Consider the following 20,373-nt stretch of genomic DNA (forward strand, 5'->3'; position numbering starts at 1 on the left):
GAAAGAGCGGGTTTGAGGGATCAACACGGGAGGATTATCCAGGTCCGGGCCGCAAGTGATGCGTAATACCCTACTCCTGCTGGTTTATGTTTATCTAGTGTTCTTGGACTAGCTACAAAGCGCATAGGGTCCAAAAAGTCCAAATCCCTCCTCAGTACGCCACGGGCCTTCTTTTATAGTCAAAAGGGGCTGCCACAGTGGCACACAGGAGGTGGGAAGTTGTACAGTAGTCGAGTCTATCTCCTTGCACCGTAGGACAAACGCATTTAATGCGCTGCCGAGTGCCCTTCTTGCTTTATCGGGGACGACAAGGAAGCCGCACGTCGCCACACAGGTGCCTGCCTAGTTGGTGGGCTGGCAGCTGTGTAGGAACAGCGGTGGAGCCTTGGCAGGTGGGGCCTGGCTATGGCCCCGCGGATGTCTTTGGCACGAGTCTTGCCGGGGCCCCGGCAAGGGTCTTGCCGCGGCGTCGTGGGCGTCCCCGGCAAGGGTCTTTCCGGGGGGTCTCGTGGGTATCTTCGGCAGGAGCCTTGCCGGGGTCTCGTGGGCATCCTCGGCAAGGAGTCTTGTTGTTGTCTTGTTTCTTGGTTCCTATCTAGGCCTTGTAGGCCCTTTGTCTTCACAAAGATCTGCATGCCACCATGGAGACGTCTCCCAAGCCTTGGTTCCGATGTGGTTGATGGCGTCGGGACTCTTAGACTCAAGGGTGGCGGCCTTGTTCGTGTGGGGCAAGTCACCTTGGCAAGACTTGTCGGGGCCGTGAAGGCCACCCCGGCAAGGGCCTTGCCGGGGGAGTTTCACCTCGCCCCTCTGCTTCTCGTGCCTTCGGCTTGGCGCTGCTTTGGTAGTCTTGGGCCTTTACTTCCTCTTCTTCGCCAAACGTGGCCGCAGGCGCGTGGCTGCAACTATCCGCGCACAAGTAAAGGGGTATAAAAGGGACCCTTACTTTTGTACACCGACCAGGGCTGGCGTGCTTCTTGTCGCCCCCTCCGAAGAGCACTTGAAGTACATCGTCCAGATGCATTTTGCCCGAAAGAGGCAACCAACAAATATAGCAGAGTATGAAGAGCTCCTTGCCAGGCTTAGGATTGCCGCAGAATAGAGAATTGAGAAGCTGATCATTCAAGGAGATTCACAGCTTGTGGTGACACAAGTCAACAAGGATTGCCAAAGTTCATTGATGGAGGCATACATCAAGGAAGTGAGGAGATTGGGGGAGCACTTTGACGGATGGCAAACAGAGCACGTACCCCGTGCGGAAAACAGCATAGCTGATCATCTATCAAAGTGTGCTGTGCATAAGCTTCCTGTGAAACCAGGGAATTTTGTTCTCCATCTCACTCAGCCCTTCGTATCCGCAGCAATAATGGCCCGGAAAAGGAGAAAGTTGGACACCGATAAGCTTCTCTCGGTAGAGCCGTCCGCTCCTAGCAGAGACCCTGCCGGAAACAACTCCTCGTAGCCTGTCGGACCGCACCCTCAGCTGGGCCCATGGACCCCGCGAATGAGGCATGAGCTCCCGCAGCAGAGGAGGTGCCGCTAGTCCTTGTTGTCGAGCCCCAGGCTCTAACTTGGAGAAGGCACATTATCCACTTCCTCCAAACCGGAGAGCTTCCTGGCGACCAAGATGAAGCTGAAAGAGTAGCCCGGAAGGCCAGTATGTACCAGTTTGTCGATAACACTCTGTACAGAATGAGGCCCAACGATGTGAAATTGAAGTGCGTCTGCCGAGAAGGAAAGAAATTGCTGGCTGGGATACACAAAGGCATGTGCGACTCCCACATTGAATCAAGGGCATTAGTTGGAAAACCATTCCGGCAAGGATTCTATTGGCCCACAGCCCTCCAAGATGCGGTCGAGCTAGTCACCAAGTGTGAAGCCTGCCAGTTCCATTTCAAGAAAACCCACCTACCGACCCAAGCTCTTCAGACAATCCCTCTATCATGACCATTTTCGATCTGGGGCTCGATATCCTTGGCCCCTTTCCCTGAGCAATCGGGGGCTTTGAATTCTTGTTCGTTGCTATCGACAAGTTTACAAAGTAGGCAGAAGTGACTGGTGTGAGAAAGGTGACTGCCCAGTCAGCTATTAAGTTCTTAAAAGAATTGATGTGTCGTTCTGGAATTCCAGCAAGGATCATTACCGACAACGGTACCCAGTTCACGAGTCGCGTCTTCATGCAATATGTTCATGCCCTCGGATGCAAGATCTCATTTGCCTCTGTGGCACACCCCCGAAGCAATGGACAAGCTGAGAAGGCGAACACTGAAGTGCTGCGGGGACTCAAGACAAGAACCTTTGATACGCTGCAGAAGCACGACAGGCGGTGGATCAAGGAGCTGCCGGTAGTTCTCTGGCCCCTCAGAACGACACCAAACCAAACTACCGGGCAGACTCCCTTCTCCCTGGTCTACGGGGCAGAAGCAGGTATCCCCAGGAAACTCATTTACGGGTCGCCCAAGTGCTTTCCTACAATGAAGTAGCGCAAGATCAGCACCGGCGTGACGACGTTGTGCTACTCGAGGAGAACCGTCTCCGGGCTGCTACGCGTGTTGCACGCTACCAGCAAGCTCTGCGTCGCTATCACAGCCGCAGGGTTCATGCCCGGTGTTTTGAGGAAGGTGACCTTGTCCTTATGTGTGTTCAATCCGCCAAGGGTACAAACAAGTTATTGCCGAAGTGGGAAAGCCCTTACCGGGTAATACGAGTCACCAGACCTGACGCAGTCCGTCTGGAGACCGGAAATGGCACTCAGTTGCAAAACTCATGAAATGTTGAGCATCTCCGCAAGTAAAACTCATGAAATGTTGAGCATCTCCGCAAGTTCTACCTGTAAGGCGTGGCTGTCGGGACCTGCCCGACAGCCACCCTTTTGTACAGGTCTTGCCTCAGCTGCATGTAACACCATGTACAGGCGATGACCATGTACAAGAGAAAATAAACAAAGCGTTGTGGGGCCTCCGACCAAGTTGCATGCATGCATGAGCATTTCAAAAGCACTGCATAAACATTTCATGAGCATTTGCATATGCATATAGATAGAATCGCATCCTGCATTCATTCTCATTTGCATATGCATATAGATAGGATCACATCCTGCATATGCATATAGATAGTCGAAATGGTCGCGTGGCATCTGGTCAAAGGAAGCTGACGAGGGGCTGGTCCCTTTGTATTTTGCCCGGTAGGCACAGTTCTCTGGCAGACAAAAGGGTACCGGCAGGATAAACCTACCGGGGAAACTCATTTATTTATATTAAAGAGGAATCTCACCTCTGCATGGACGTATACATGCACGAGTTCCCGGCAAGGTTTATCTTTTTCATTAACATGCGGAGTACAAGTACAAGCATTACAGAACACAAACATGGTCTCGAAGGATTACATTATTTGAATTAAAATTTAGCAAATGCTTACAAGTTTAAGATTAAAAAAGATAAGTGCTCTGTAAACTCCTCTCCCTATCCCTCTTGTCCCAGGTAGTGCCGTGGGAAGAGAAAGAGGTCGGACGCGCGCAAGCACAACGCCACCCCAATCCTGTCAAGGCCTGCGATTGCAGCCTGACAAGATCGGGAGTGACGAGGCTACGAAGGAGGAGGACGGAAGGAGCCACAGCAACCCCTGGTCACCACGTCCGGGACCGGTCGAAAGACTCCAGCACAAGCTCCGGCGGACGAAGATGTCGGAGCCCAGCTGAAGACCGCTGGAGGAAGCGGAAGCGCCAGAGGGGCAAGCCTTTCCCCGGCAGCCGGGAAAACAATGATGACGGCGCCGGGAAAAGAGGGGAAGAGTCAGACAGACGGGCAGCAGGTCGCCAGTACGAAATGAACGCGTCGGTGCTATCGTACTCCGACTGGACGGCCTGCCTCCAGTCTTCTACTTCTCCCCTGGCTTTGTATTCGTCAACACCAACCCTGGGGAGTGCCGACCTAACGGTCCGGCACCTTCTCCGGGGAGACGACGAGCGACCGAGACGGCCAGAGGCTCGAGGTGCGCCGCTTCCCACCTTGACAGGCAGGAAGGCGCGCCTCTCGTCAACATTAGCTCCAAGACCTCCGGGAGGGGCAGTGCTGGATTAACAATGATCTCCAGCCCTACCTCCCGGGCGAGCCCCGAAGAAGCCAAGAGATCCTCCTCAGCAAGGACCAGGCTCACTCCCTGAGCACCAGCACCAGCATTTGGCAACACCAGCCTCGACCAAGAGCCCGAAGGCTGGCCCCAGGCTCTTCTCTTCAGCATGACCAACAAGAAGCAGGAAGCAGAGGAAGGGGAGCACAAGGATGGATGACTCCGCCGCCCTCCCTTCGCCCCTTCTTTTATAGGCAGGTCAGGAAGGGGAGCCGCTCCCTCAACGGGCGACCGTCGTGCTCCTCCGCCAATTCAAAGAGGTCGGGTCCTCGCCTTGATGATCTTCCGCGCCACGCGTCTCCGTTACCTACCCCGCGCAATGCATGCCGCATACGTGGCTAAAAATAAGGGCATGGTGGGAAGAATGAATTGGCAGTTTCTACCCCATGCGTTAAAGTCATTCACGGGCCATTACCAAGGCGGCCCCACCACTATTGCCTTTACACGACGCGCATGAAAACCGGAAACTGGCCTGGACCCAAGATTAATAAAGAAGTAAAAAAGACCTCAAGAGACCAGCCTCTTCAACACCCCCGCATGTGCACTTATTAGGCCCTACCCCGACGACGCTCGGCATCGCGTTCGGGGCAGGCCCGGAGGCTTCGGTCGGTGTAACAAACCCTGTGCACAGGCACGGGAATAAGATCGAGGCTCCAACCCAAACCAGAGTACAAGGAACCAAGAACTTAGAAGGACCAACATGCACATCAAAAGGACCAAGATCAAGCCAGAGAAGCAAGATACCACCAGGAGAAAGGCCTCCCTTGCCGGGCAGGCGAGCTCGACAAGGACGGGGCCACCCCCGGAAGAAGACATCCAAGGCATCCCGGCAGGGCCTGCCCGGACTTGCGAAGGCAGAACCACCTCACCAACTACTCCGCCACGACCCACGTCATCAATCAGTGCGGTGTCAAGCTGCAAAGTGACTAAGTGACAGCCATTCGCCACATGGCAGCCTCTTTTTACAGGGGATGCCTACAGATGACACCCGTCCTTCGACGTGTCAATCAAGCAGGCATGGAGCTGGCGAGATAGCCCGGCAAGGCTTGCCGGGCTCCCAATGACGTGACGAATCGATTGAGAGATGCATTTAATGCGCCCTGTCAGCCTGCAGAATTAGGTATGATAGCACTGTTTGCTATCTTATCAGTGCATAATGACTACTTTGCCATTGTGGTAGCCCCTTAATCTATAAAAGGCCCATAGCAACCATAGAGGAGGTTAGAAGGTTGGATAAATCACACCCCCATACTCGCGTAGCCACTATCGCCCCTGCCGGGCAAGTGTACTACGCTCCACCACCACTCTTCCACCATCAATCCATCAAAGTAGGAGTAGGGTTTTACGCCTCACGGCGGCCCGAACCTGGGTAAATTGCTCGTGTGATCCCTGCCGCGCTGCCCCACGCTCGTCTGCTCTTTGTGCAACGCGACGTCCCCCCTGCCGAACCAGCAAGGGGCCCTCTGGCCCCATAGGTGGTCGTGGTTTCCCGCAACACCACAGTAGGCTCAGCTTTGGCAACATGATATTTCATGACAAGAGTTATGGTTGAAACTATAATATTCATCATCTAACATGGTAATGTCATCTGTGTAATTTGTTCTAGGATATTAAGGTACACAATTGGACATGTCGTTTCTTATTATACCAGTCATCTCATGATGTGCAGCAGCAACCAAAAGCATGTACACAAGTTGGATAAACATTAAATGTGTGGGAATAAGCAGATAATTATTGAGACTATATAATTCAGGATAGTTTTTAACCATAATAATGGAAATTTTTCATCAAATCCCTGATCATAAAATGATCATTCCAGTTATAACAAGAACTCAAGGTGCAGATAAAATATTTTATCAAATCGAAAAAAGAATGTTTCAACAGAAAGCTTACTCTCCTCAAATAAGCAAATCATTTGTGGTCTAACAAACAATGAGCTACTATAAAATCTCGTGCAAACCTTCAAGCAAGAGTTTTTTTATTGAAACTTTAAGAAAGAGGTTGTGAACAATGAGCCGTATAGAAGCCAAAAAAAAACCAAGCAAACCTGCCAAATTTTGGAAACACTACATTTCATCCACCAGGAAAAGAAAAGAGAGCACAGTTATATTTGTCAACAGTGGAGAAAAATGGAAGGTCGTTGGAAAGTAGCTGCACTTAATAGATACGGATTCAACTGCTAATTAGCAACTACTATCAAGCATGGTAGAGAGAGGTTTTGAATAATGAGCAATTACATGTTCAAGATAGAAGCCAAAAAAAATTCCAAGCAAATCTGCCCAATTATGGAAACACTAGATTCATCCACCAGGAAAAAATGAAGGTCTTCTTTGGTTTAGAGGATTTTTGTAGGAATTCCATAGGATATGATTCTTATAGGAAAAATTCCTTTAGAGCCCTTTGGTTTGTAGGAATAGAATCCTATTCCTATGAAGGAATTCTTCCTATCCTTCACATTTCATAGGAAAATAAACATTAGCCTAGACTCAATGGAATAAATCCTATGATGTGAATCAAAGGACATCTCCTTTCATATTCCTACTCCTAGGATTTGAGATGCATGCCATCTCATTTCCTACGACTTTCCTATTCCTATGATTGTTCTACCCTATGAACCAAAGGAGGCCGAAAAGGGAGCACAGTTATATTTGTCAACAGTGGAGAAAAATGGAAGGTCGTTTGAAAGTAGGTGCACTTAATAGATACGGATTCAACTGCTAGCCCCCCCCCCCCCCATTAGAGATGAAACCAGTATACAAAGGTTTCAGTTTTGCATGAAAGTAGAAACTACTTAAAGAGCGTGTTTTTGGACATATTCCACCCAAAAAAGTTTTGGCACATAATTGAAAGCAAAAACACTCCTAAAACAAATAGCCTTATTGTTTCAGAAAAGCCTGACTTGGTTTGTTTGAGAGAATTTAATTTATTGATACAAAAACAAGGAAATGAAAACACGGGCAGTTAAGAAAATAACATAGAACATAACTTTATTCAGCGCTATACCGTGAAACGAATTTTTCAGTCCATCTTCCTTCTTTAACTCCTTTTACTAGCATCCTGCATAACACCACGAGATGTTAAAAATAGCAGGAATGTTATTTGGGAATAATGTGACAAATGGAGTGCTTAATTGTGTGTAAAAAGAGCAGGGAGTAGAAGAGACGAACTCATTCTTCCGTGTTTTAAATCTTATGTCTCCAAAAGCACGAGATACAGAAATGTCTCCACATACGCGTCCATCACGAATCTACGAAACAATGTTCGAGTTTGTTAAAACAAGACTCACCACAAGTGTGAGACTAGCATGTTGAAGGTTTTAGGCACTGATTAGAGAGAGCTCAGCATATGAAACTAACCACAGTATGGCTGCTTAATACTAAAAAAATGATTATCTGTAAAGCAACATAAAGATGACACCCAAGTGAAAGAGAACATGGCAGTTATTGCAATATTTAGTTCTTACGGAAGCAGGATGACTTAATCTATGATCATTAACTTAGAATGCGAAGGCACTCAGCGGCACAACCAGGAAACAGATGCAAGGACCCCAAATGAATCAAACAATACACAAATATTTACAAGAGGGGCAAAACTATAGCAATATTGACTATTTTCGTTGGAATATCAAGGACATGCATATGCAAGTATTATCCAATGGAAAAAGTAGAATGTTGTAGAAGAAATCATGCTGCAAAATAATGGATGATTTGTCGGAAGACCAAGCCTGTGGCAACTAGCATTCGTTAGCCATGTGGTCTATGTATTGTAGACGTAACTTCTCGATAAAGGCTACTCTAAAAAAACAACTTCTTGAAAAAATCTCTCAAACTTGCAGTGTACCCCTAAACCACAAACATGCGGCTGCCAACAAAATGTAGGAGTTTCCTAGATGTGCTAGATTCTCAGCAGGACTTTTGTGTGATTGTTGCCCATATACGGTAAACAGATAACGATTTATATGACAAAAGGAGCATGTTTATTTGTGTGTGGGAGTAAAGAATTAAGATAATGTCATGGTAAGCGGCCCATATTCACAGAGCATCCTGATACTTTTAAGGGTACAACTACAGTAGTTCATCAGAGGCCACGAGACTTGCCCTTCCATTATGTAAAATTAGAACCAGGTAGTTCAGGTAAGGCAATTCAGCAGAACTATGGAAGAGGAAACACACCCATCCACCTGCTGCCCTAATCCGCTTGACCTCTTCAAGGGATGTTTTGTTGTTCCCGTATGGTCGATGAAAATTTGTCAGAGACTGAGGTCTTCCACCACGCGATATGACCTGCTAATCAAAATCGTCGGCCATCTTATTATCACCAACCAACAAAAAGTTTTCAGACAATTAAACGTCAATCTAGAATAAAGTTTGAATGTCACATTGCTAAAAATGCTACTACCAAGCAGGAGTCGCCAATGTGCGAGACAACGAGGACATCGTTCCTCAGAAACAAGGCCGTGGCCGTGGCACCAGAGTCGTCTTCCTTATCCATTTGCTGAAGCCTATGAAGAAGGAACAACGAAGCTTGTAAAATGTCAGAACTGAAAACTTCCATAGCTATGTAAGAAACTGGACAAGGAAGCCTCCGAAACACAGCTATGCAAGGAAATGAGAGAATTCCCTACATGCCACTTGTAAGTAGATCAATTCCCTCTAGACCACATACAAAGACATGCCAATGGATAACAGTTTTGAATCCCCTTCATGCTGTTGTGTTATCCTCCATTTAGAAGAGCTCTGTTAAGTCACATAAAAGTTGCTGTTTTCCCAAAAACATATAATTAAAAAAACCTTTGATGAGAAGTCGTTGCTCGAAGAAATGAAAAAAAGAAAACGTCCACTATGAATATGGCATAGCACGATAAAAGTGGTATAGAGAGAACTATTGTATGCTTAGCATATCATGGAGGGAACTGCATCAAATCTGCAATGCAGGAGCAAAATGGTCTTTTCACACATAATGGAGCCTGTACTACCAGGCAGTTTATGGAATGGCATGAAGGGAAGTAGGAAACTCAAGCACCTTTTACTCATAAAACTATTATCCAGTGGCATGTTTTCTTTACCGAAAAAAAAAACATAGTGAACTGATCTTCCTGTCAGTGGCATGCGGGGACTGTATCCATTAAAATGGGTAAATGATCCTACAGAGCCTGACCAGGTGGAGAGGTTGGCGTCCATGGTGGCAAAGGCACGCCTGATCGAGTCCGTGATGGCCTCGAGATTCTTGGTGTTAAGCACCGCGCCCCCGTCCAACGCGGCCGCGCATTCCTTGAACAACTCGTCCCTGCAACACACAAAAAAAAATCGGGTCAAGTGACCGTGAAACGTGCGACACTGCAGCTCAAGAAAGAGATGATCGGTGCGTGCGTGCCTCAGGAACTGGACGGTGGAAAAACCGGCGTGGCCGTCGAGGACGGCGGCGAAGGAGAAGCCGTGGAGGAGGGAGTCGGGGCGGAGGACGACCTCGTCCTCCATCTCCTCGCGAGCTCCCTGCAGCTTGGCGCTGCCCCACCGGATGGCCTCCAGCTCCGACGACGACGAGGAGCCCGCCGCCACGCTTCCCGACGCCGTCACTTGGCATCGCGCAGCGGAGGCAGCAACCCGGCCGCAGCACAGGAGGGATCCGACGCCGGCGCCGGCGGAGTGGGCGGCGAGCGGCAGCCGCGGAACACGCGGGCTCAGCAGCGCCATACTAGTGGTGTGATATTTTTATTTTCTTTCTCGAGATATACTTATTCGATTGAGAAAATATTCCTCGCGTTCGACTCTCTCCCCCTCTCTCTCTCATGGAGTTTGGATTTGGACTTCGGAGGGATAAGAGGCGAGCGGCACCGTGGATTCCCCGGCGAATAGCGTCTGCGGCTGACGCTCTCTTGGCCTCTTGGGTGGTTAGGTCGCTCGCTGCAAGCAAAACCGTCTGCACAGAAAAAATTCTACGAGACCAAGTCTCTCACCAGCCGGTTAGACCCATTTCGATAGCTGTGACATTGCCTTCATAATCTTAAAGCACGAACCCCACCTCCCGTCAGTTTCGATTCCCAACTACGCATTCCTGCTGTACCATGTACATATCCTAAGCTGTTGTATTACATACGTACGCAACTTGTCCTTCTTTTGTTTTCTATCATGGCGGCGCCAAACGACCTCGTCGCCGACAGCTACGCGGCACCATGCTACCATGGTTTTTCGTCCATGGTCCCGCCGTACCACGTCGTCGCCGGCGGCCAGTCGGACTACTCGACCATGGCGGCCGGGCGGACTCCTCTTTGACGGCGGTTGTAGACATTGTTGCGGGGGGCAGGACCAACTGCTCGTCGACAGCGGCCGCGCCCCAAGACGCTTCGAATGCTCCTTGTTGCTCTACCTCAACGTCATGAACATGTTCGTGTCCCTGCTGCAACCGGTGCGGGCACCGGATAGCTGTGGGCACCTGAGCCTCCTTGGCTTGTTTTGAGTGCTTTTGCTTGTCCATCTCAGAACCTAATGAGTGCCCACGGACCGCTGTAGTAGGCATGTACAGGTGTACAAGTACTGCTTGCTTGCGTGCATACGTGAGTTCGCTGGAATGTAGCCAAGTTATCCGTGTGTATGAAATTCATGTGTTAAACTTGAAACTGCTTCAAGTTTAATTCTATAATTTTAATCCTATAACAGTTTGGCCAAGTATCAGACTACTCTAATCAAGAGCTAGCATTAGCATGGGACTAATGGAATCGATCGACCAAACTAGACTATGCACATATATTCATCGAGTTCGCCGGCACCGATGTTAGCGAATGCAACGAAATAGAGCAGTCCGAAGCGTCTTGGCGTCCCACCGCCATCGAGACGAGGAGTTGGTCCTGCCGCCCGCGTTGATGTCATGGCGCATATCCAACATCGAAGAGGTGTCCGCGCGGCCAGCAACATGGTGTGCGGCCGCCGTGGTCGAGCAGTCCAACTGCTGCCGTGGTCGAGCAGTCTGACTGGCCGCCGGCGACAAGGTCGTTTGGGCCCGCCATGGTCGAGAACAAAAGGAGGAAAGCGTACCCTAACTCAGTCTTGGGAGTTGTGTACGTATATAAGACAATTGCTTAGGATAAGTATAGGGTATAGTAGGAATCGGTAGTTGGGAATATAAAAACCCTGCAACCAAATTTCCCTCAAGTGGATGATCTAAGGTTTATCAATCCGTGGGAGACGTAGGATGAAGATGGTCTCTATCAAACGACCCTGCAACCAAATAACAAAGAGTCTCTTGTGTCCCCAACACACCCAACACAATGGTAAATTGTATAGGTACACTAGTTCGGCGAAGAGATGGTAATACAAGTGCAATATGAATGGTAGACATAGGTTTTTGTAATCTGAAAATATAAAAACAGCAAGGTAGCAAGTGGTAAAAATGAGCGTAAACGGTATTGCAATGCTAGGAAACAAGGCCTAGGGTTCATACTTTCACCGGTGCAAGTTCTCTCAACAATAATAACATAATTGGATCATATAACTATCCCTCAACATGCAACAAAGAGTTACTCCAAAGTCACTAATTACGGAGAACAAACAAAGAGATTATTGTAGGGTACGAAACCACCTCAAAGTTATCCTTTCTGATCGATCTATTCAAGAGTCCGTAGTGAAATAACATGAAGATATTCTTTCCGTTCAATCTATCCTAGAGTTCGTACTAGAATAACACCTTAAGACGCAAATCAACCAAAACCCTAATGTTACCTAGATACTTCAATGTCACCTCAAGTATCCGTGGGTATGATTATACGATATGCATCACACAATCTCAGATTCATCTATTCAACCAACACAAAGAACTTCAAAGAGTGCCCCAAAGTTTCTACCGGAGAGTCAAGACGAAAATGTGTGCCAACCCCTATGCATAAGTTCACAAGGTTACATAAGTCGCAAGTTGATCACCAAAATATACATCAAGCGGATCACGTGATATCCCATTGTCACCACAGATAAGCACGTGCAAGACATACATCAAGTATTCTCAAATCCTTAAAGACTCAATCTGATAAGATAACTTCAAAGGGAAAACTCAATTCATCACAAGAGAGTGGAGGGGGAGAAACATCATAAGATCCAACTACAATAGCAAAGTTCGCGATACATCCAGATCGTGTCGAATCAAGAACACAAGAGAGAGAGAGAGAGAGAGAGAGAGAGAGAGAGAGAGAGAGGGAGAGAGATCAAACACATAGCTACTGGTACATATGAGGGAGTCCTATACTAAGGGGTCCTCGGGCGTCTGGCCTGTTATAAATGGGCCGGACTGATGGGCTGTGAAGATATGAAGATCGAAGACTGTACCCGTGTTCGGATGGGACTCTCCTTGGCGTGGAAGGCAAGCTTGGCGAACAACTATGAAGATTCCATATTATGTAACCGACTCTATGTAACCCTAGATCCCCCCCCGGTGTTTATATAAACCGGGGGACTTAGTCCGGATAGGGGATACTCAATACCGTAGTCATACAGGCTAGACTTCTAGGGTTTAGCTATTACGATCTCGTGGTAGATCAACTCTTGTAACACTCATATTCATCAAGATCAATCAAGCAGGAAGTAGGGTACTACCTCCATAGAGAGGGCCCGAACCTGGGTAAACATCGTGTCCCATGTCTCCTGTTACCATCAACCTTAGACGCACAGTTCGGGACCCCCTACCCGAGATCCGCTGGTTTTGACACCGACATTGGTGCTTTCATTGAGAGTTCCACTGTGTCGTCGTCGTAGAGGTTGATGGCTCGACTTATCGTCAAGGAAAATATTACCTCCGGAGGAGCTCTGGCCTCGGGCCAAACACTCTGGCTGGGCGATTTTACCATGATCGCCCGCTCGGCCTCTGAGCCAGCGAGGATGACCTCTCGAGTCATCGAAAAACGCATATGCGTTGATTCTGAATACGCCAAACGAATGGATCCTACGGAGTTATCGTCTTTGAACAAACTCCTAGATCGCATTACCACCTTGGGAGTCGCTACACACTATGATCGGATTGGGCTTAAACACGACCAGAGAGAGATTAATTCTCCACCGATCACCCACCAGATAGCGGTAGTCGAGGAGAAAGATAACCCTTCCTCTATATCAAGGACGAATTATGTTCGGATCTCCGACCTCGAGAAGCCGGACACCTACTGGAAGAAGGACACGCCTTGCCCTCCGAACTTAGAGTCGGACAGTAGGCTTCAAAAATCAGAAGACACTCCGGAGCCCGGACTGTTCAGTCTGGAAAAACCTCAGACTCTGGATCATCGATCGGGTCAGGGTTCAGATCCAATTCCACCCACCCACCCAGACATAAGTGCTCTCACGAGCACAAAAAAGCAGTCCCGAGAAACGGTCCACCACTTCTAGGCCAGATTTCTCCTTGTCAAGGACAAGGTCAAGGATTGCCGCGACGAGGACGCGTTATCGGCGTTCTGCAATAACTGCACGAACAAAGGACTCCTCAACGCCATTAATCGCCGCCACATACTACACTTCACTGACTTGGCAACTATTGTACAGAAGTACAGCGCAACAGAGAGCGCCTGGAGAGATCACACGGTTTGGGAGCTATCGGCCCCAACTCAACCACCGGTCCAGGCAAAAAGGGTACACCCTGTAACGCGCCCAAACCAATAGCCAAGAAATACAAACCCATTACGCGGCGCGGAACCGTTCTGGAGGGATGGCTTGATGGCCCCTGCAAAATACACACCACACCAGATACTATACCAACCCACAGCCTTAGAGCATGTTGGATACTTCGGCAGGTAGCCAAAAATGGCGAGGACATCCTCCCCAAGGACATCCCGGAGCAACACCCTCCAGAAGATGACGAACCCAAAGTACTGACAGTCTTTGAGACATTCAGTTCAAACAATAGGAGAAAAAGGGCACTCCGTGAACTCGCCGAAGTCTGCCAGATCGCAACAATAAACCCCTGGAACGACACAACGATAACCTTTAACGCTGGCGACGAACCAAAACACAGGACAGTCCGAGCACCAGCCGCCTTGGTCCTCAGCCCAATTGTGGACGGCTTTCGGCTCACCAAGGTTATCATGGACGACGGCAGCAGACTAAACCTCATCTATGAGGATACAATACGAAAGATGGAAATAGACGGAGCCGCATTGAGCAAAGCAACACGACCTTTCGGGGAATCATTCCCGGTCGGGAGGCATGGTGTGCGGGAAAAATCACACTCGACGTGGTATTAGGCACGTTGGAGAATTATCGGTCCGAAGAAATAACCTTCCAGGTGGCCCCCTTCAACGTCGGATATCATGCCCTCTTGGGGCGAGATGCATTCACGTGCTTTCACGCAATACCCCATTACGGGTACATGAAGCTTAAGATGCCCGGGCCCAACGACATAATCACTCTAGTTAGTGATTCGGACATAGCACTCTGCACCGAGAATAAAACCGCGTCCCTGGCCCTTGAGGCATTATCTGAAGCCCTCACGACCGGAGAATTAACCGTGCTGCGCTCCACGGTGGAAAGAGATGATGTGGTCCTAGACAAACGACCCAAATCCACCTCATTCAAGTCGACAGAAGAAGTAGTCAAATTCCAAGTCCACCCAACGGACCCCAAGAAGACAACATCCATAGGAGCACAACTAGACCCAACGGTTGATGCCGCTCTACAAGAGTTCCTGCACGAGAATTGGGATATATTCGCCTGGCACCCTTCTGATATGCCAGGAATCCCACGTGAGTTGGCCGAACACAGCCTCAATATATTGAAGGGACACAAACCGGTCAAGCAAACACGGCGGCGCTTCTTCGAACCCAAACGCCAAGCTATGGGGGAAGAGCTAGCCAAGCTAATCGAGGCCGGATTCATTAGAGAAATAAAACATCCGGACTGGCTGGCAAATTTGGTGATGGTATCAAAGAAGGACAAATCCTGGCACCTGTGTGTCGATTTTAAAGACCTCAACAAGGCATGCCCCAAGGATCCCTTCCCCCTCCCCTGCATCGATCAAATCATTGACGCCACCGGAGGACACGACTCACTGTGTTTTCTTGACGCATATTCCGGATACCATCAAATCAAAATGAAGGAATCCGATCAAGCTGCAACGGCATTCATCACCCCATATGGGCCATTCTTCTTCAACACTATGCCCTTCGGGCTCAAGAACGCCGGCGCCACATACCAATGCATGATTCAAACATGCATGGAGAAACAGGCCGGCAAGACAGTTGAAGCTTATGCGGACGACGTCGTCATCAAAACTAGGCACGTCGAAACACTAATAGATGATTTACGTCTCACATTCGACAACCTCCGTGTGTATGAAATTAAGCTCAATCCGGAGAAGTGCGTTTTCGGCGTCCTTGCTGGAAAACTGCTGGGCTTCATCGTTTCCAATAGAGGAATTGAAGCAAACCCAGCCAAAATCCGAGCTTTGTCACAATTGGCTAAGCCAACAGACCTTAAACAAGTTCAAAAGCTCGCGGGTTGCGTAGCAGCTCTAAGTCGCTTTATCTCTAGATTGGGAGAAAAGGCACTGCCACTCTATTGCCTTCTACGACGAACGGACCACTTCGAGTGGACGGACGTGGCAACAGCCGGACTGGAGGACATAAAAACCCTTCTTGGGAGCAATCCAATCCTGGCCGCACCAAACGCCGACGAACCAATGTTATTATACATATCGGCAACACATCAGGTGGTGAGCGCCGTACTCGTCGTTGAACGAGAACAGGACGGACATAAACTTCCGCTTCAGAAGCCAGTATACTACGTATCTACCGTCCTTACACCATGCAAATCCCGGTACCCTCATTATTAAAAGATAGCATACGCGGTCTTCATGGCATCCCGAAAGCTCCGTCACTACTTCTAGGAGTGTTCGATCATGGTGGCCTCCGAAGTACCACTCAATGACATTATAAACAACCACCATGCTACAGGCCGAATTGCCAAATGGGCCATCGAGCTCCTCCCATTTGACATTACATACAAGCCATGTCGAGCTATCAAATCCCAAGTACTGGCCGACTTTGTCGCCGAATGGACAGAGGCCGAACTCCCTAAAGAGTACGACACGTACTCCAATTGGGTCATGTATTTCGATGGCTCCAAAATGCAGGGTTAGGAGTGGGCGTCGTTTTAACATCCCCTATTGGAGACGTCGTCCAGTACGTTCTCCAAATACTATACACAGACCCCAATAACGCAGCCGAATACGAGGCCTTATTGCATGGTCTCCGGATGGCTGTCTCCATGGGCATACAAAGCCTAGAAGTACGCGGGGACTCAAACCTTGCAATATCTCAAATAAATGGAGATTTCAACACCAAAGATCTGAAGATGGCAGCGTATCATAACACAGTCATAAAAATGTCGGCTCGGTTCGAAGGGCTCGAGTTCCATCATGTGGCTCGAGAAAGTAATCAAGCGGCGGATGTTCTTGCTCGTATCGGCGCTAAGCGTGACCCCGTCCCATCTAATATTTTCCTGGAAAGTCTCTTTAAGCCATCTATGGTGAGCCAGGGGGAAAACGACAATACTAGTCCGGATCCAAACATAACCCCAGATCCCAAAAACACCAACGTCATCGGGGGCTCAGCCACCGAAATAACACCGTCGACGCATCTCATCATGGCAGTCATTGCCCCATGGACCGAACCCTTCCTGGCCTACCTTAATAGGAAAGAGCTTCCTGAGGACCAGAATGAGGCCCGCTGCATTGTCCGGCGTTCAACGGTGTACACGGTCCATGATGGAGAGCTCTATAAGAAAAGCGCCACCGGAGTCCTTCAACAATGTATATCCGAGGAAGAGGGGCGACAGCTCTTGGCTGAAATTCATGCCGGACTCGGCGGTCACCACGCCGCAGCTCGGGCCCTTGTTAGCAAGGCCTTCCATACAGGGTTTTATTGGCCGACGACCCGAGCAGATGCACATGACCTTGTCCAACGTTGCGTCGGATGCCAACTCTTTGCCAATCAAAGTCATATGCCCCCACCGCCTTCCAAATAATCCCCATCACTTGGCCTTTTGCGGTCTGGGGACTCGATATGTGTGACGCCCCTGATTCAATCGTACACTAATCATACATGCAAACGTGTACGATCAAGATCAGGGACTCAAGGGAAGATATCACAACACAACTCTACAAATAAAATAAGTCATACAAGCATCATATTACAAGCAAGGGGCCTCGAGGGCTCGAATACAAGAGCTCGATCATAGACGAGTCAGCGGAAGCAACAATATCTGAGTACAGACATAAGTTAAACAAGTTTGCCTTAAGAAGGCTAGCACAAACTGGGATATAGGTCGAAAGAGGCGCAGGCCTCCTGCCTGGGATCCTCCTAAACTACTCCTGGTCGTCGTCAGCGGGCAGCACATAGTAGTAGGCACCTCCGGTGTAGTAGGAGTCGTCGTCGAAGGTGGCGTCTGGCTCCTGGGCTCCAACATCTGGTTGCGACAACCAGATAGAAGGGATAGGGGGAAAAGAGGGAGAAAGCAACCGTGAGTACTCATCCAAAGTACTCGCAAGCAAGGAGCTACACTACATATGCATGGGTATCAAATGGAATAAGGGTATCATATGTGGACTGAACGGCAGAATGCCAGAATAAGAATGGGATAACTAATCCTTTCGAAGACTACGCTTCTCGCAGCCTCCATCTTGCAGCATGTAGAAGAGAGTAGACTGAAGTCCTCCAAGTATCATCATGTAGCATAATCCTAACCGATGATCCTCCCCTCGTCGCCCTGTGAGAGAGTGACCACCGGTTGTATCTGGCACTTGGAAGGGTGTGTTTTATTAAGTATCCGGTTCTAGTTGTCATAAGGTCAAGGTACAACTCCAAGTCATCCTGTTACCGAAGATCACGGCTATTCGAATAGATTAACTTCCCTGCAGGGGTGCACCACATATCCCAACACGCTCGATCCCATTTGGCCGGACACACTTTCCTGGGTCATGCCCGGCCTCGGAAGATCAACACGTTGCAGCCCTACCTAGGCACAACAGAGAGGTCAGCACGCCGGTCTAAATCCTATGGCGCAGGGGTCTGGGCCCATCGCCCATTGCACACTTGCACGTTGCGTACGCGGCCGGAAGCAGAACTAGCCCCCTTAATACAAGAGCAGGCTTACGGTCCAATCCGGCGCACGCCACTCAGTCGCTGACGTCACGAAGGCTTCGGCTGATACCACGACGTCGAGTGCACATAATTGTCCCCGCGTAGATGGTTAGTGCGTATAGGCCAATAGCCAGACTCAGATCAAATACCAAGATCTCGTTAAACGTGTTAAGTATCCGCGAACACCGACCAGGGCCAGGCCCACCTCTCTCCTAGGTGGTCACAACCTGCCCTGTCGCTTCGCCACAAAGATCCACACAGAGGGCCGTTGGGAAAAAGGTCCTTTCAGCCCCCAATCCGTGAATCACTCGCGGGTGCTCCACAAGCCGACCCGACTTTAGTCACCACATGTATCATGTATAAAGCATATAGTATATACCCGTGATCACCTCCCGAGTGATCTCGGCCGATAATATAGCATGGTAGACGGACAAGAATGTATGGCCACTGATGATAAACTAGCATCCTATACTAAGCATTAGGATTGCAGGTAAAGGTATCAACAGTAGTAGCAACGACAGGCTATGCATCAGAATAGGATTAACGGAAAGCAGTAACATGTTACACTACTCTACTGCAAGCAGTAGGGAGAAGAGTAGGTGATATCTGGTGATCAAAGGGGGGGCTTGCCTGGTTGCTCTGGCAAGAGAGAAGGGTCGTCAACTCCGTAGTCGTACTGGGTAGCAGCGGCGTCGGTCTCGGTGTCTAGCGGAAGAAGAGGGGGAGAAACAATAAATATAATGCAAACAAATGCATGATGATGCATGACATGACAAAGCGTGATGCTAGGTGTGCCCTAACGCGGTACGAGGTGGTACCGGTGAAGGGGGGAACATCCGGGAAATTATCCCTGATGTTTCGCATTTTCGGGCAGAGGAGCCAGAGGGGGAAAGTTGCGTGTTTGATACGTTAGGGGTGTGTGGTGGAGGAACGGGCTGCGTATCCGGGTTCGTCGCGTCGTTCTGAGCAACTTTCATGTTGAAAATAAATTAATCCGAGTTACGGATTAAAAGATATGATTTTCTAAAGATTTTATTAATTTCTGGAATTATTTTAATTCGAAAAATAATTGCTAAATTGCTAGGCGCACCCAGCACAGTGTACACAAAAGTGTACCCAGTGACTGACAGGTGGGCTAGAGGGACCAAGTTGACCAGTCAACGTTTGACTGGTCAACAGGGGTGGGACCCCCCTGTCATTGACTGTTTTAGTTAGTTAGGGTTTAGGTTAATTAGTTAGGCTTAATTAGTTGCCTTAGTTAATTAATCAAAATTAATTAAGTTAATTAATTCTTTAATTAATTAATTAATTAATATTATTATTTTCTCTTTTTTTCATTTCTTTCTGGGGCTGGGCCCCACATGTCATAGCCCCAAGGGGCTGGCGGATCGGGCGTTCGGGTGCGGGCGTGCGGGCGTGGGCGCCCGTTTGCGTGCACCGTGGCACCCAGAGGGGCGCCGGCGGGCACGACGCCGGCCGGGGTAGGGCGAGGTCGGGCCAGGGTACTGGAGGCAGCGGGCGTCCGCCGGCGAAGCTGCGGGCGGGCCAGGGGGCGCGCGAGGCCGGCGCATGGGCGCGTGACCAGGAGGTAGGGCGTGGCCCGACGCACTAGGGAGTCGGGGTGAGCGCGTGCAGGAGCAAGCCACCAGCGTGGCCATGGCGAGCGGTTGCAGGCGGCATCGGCGGGTGATGGGGAGCGGCCAGCGTGGGTTTGCGAGGCGTAGGCATGCGTGCAGGATGGGTTGCGGCCGCAGCAGCAGCTAGGCGCAGCACGGGGCGACGGGCGCAGCCGGACGCGGCCACCGCGCGTGTGAGGCGATGCGGGGTGAGCAAGGCGCGCGTGCGGATCGTGGCCGGTGGGAGCAGCAGCACGGGGGAAAAGGGAGGAGTGGGGAAGCTCACGAGGGCCATAGGGAAAAGGCCGCGGGCTCGGGGTCGGCCGGTGAGGAGGCCGTGGATGGGGCGGCGCCGGCGTGGTCGACGGCGGCAGGGACGACGAGGTTCGATGGAGGCCGCTGAGGAGGAAGGCGAGGACGGTCCGGCGAGGGGGTCGGGGAGGCAACGGGAGGCGCGGCGACGTTGTTCCGGGCGGCGACAGGCGGCGGCGATGGGTGCCCGATCCAATCGGGATCGGGAGA

The 20,373-nt window shown here is 49.8% G+C and overlaps 1 protein-coding gene across 2 annotated transcripts in view; it reads right to left on the minus strand.

Annotated features, from left to right (window-relative positions):
- Positions 1 to 9,968, minus strand: part of LOC119268186 (probable protein phosphatase 2C 5) — a 31,752-nt gene extending 21,784 nt beyond the window's left edge. The window contains exons 1-6 of one of the 2 annotated variants that reach the window (XM_037549759.1): positions 9,502 to 9,968; positions 9,286 to 9,414; positions 8,527 to 8,629; positions 8,301 to 8,414; positions 7,296 to 7,375; positions 7,132 to 7,185 (exon numbers count right to left, since the gene is read on the minus strand). In XM_037549759.1, the coding sequence (XP_037405656.1) occupies positions 7,132 to 7,185; positions 7,296 to 7,375; positions 8,301 to 8,414; positions 8,527 to 8,629; positions 9,286 to 9,414; positions 9,502 to 9,821 (800 nt within the window). In that variant the 5' untranslated portion in view covers positions 9,822 to 9,968. The remainder of the gene's footprint in view (positions 1 to 7,131; positions 7,186 to 7,295; positions 7,376 to 8,300; positions 8,415 to 8,526; positions 8,630 to 9,285; positions 9,415 to 9,501) is intronic. The other variant, XM_037549760.1, reaches the window with a different exon arrangement.
- Between the last annotated feature and the right edge of the window lie 10,405 nt (positions 9,969 to 20,373).

Source organism: Triticum dicoccoides, chromosome 3A (genome assembly GCF_002162155.2).
Source record: "Triticum dicoccoides isolate Atlit2015 ecotype Zavitan chromosome 3A, WEW_v2.0, whole genome shotgun sequence".
NCBI classification, from domain to species: domain Eukaryota; kingdom Viridiplantae; phylum Streptophyta; class Magnoliopsida; order Poales; family Poaceae; genus Triticum; species Triticum dicoccoides.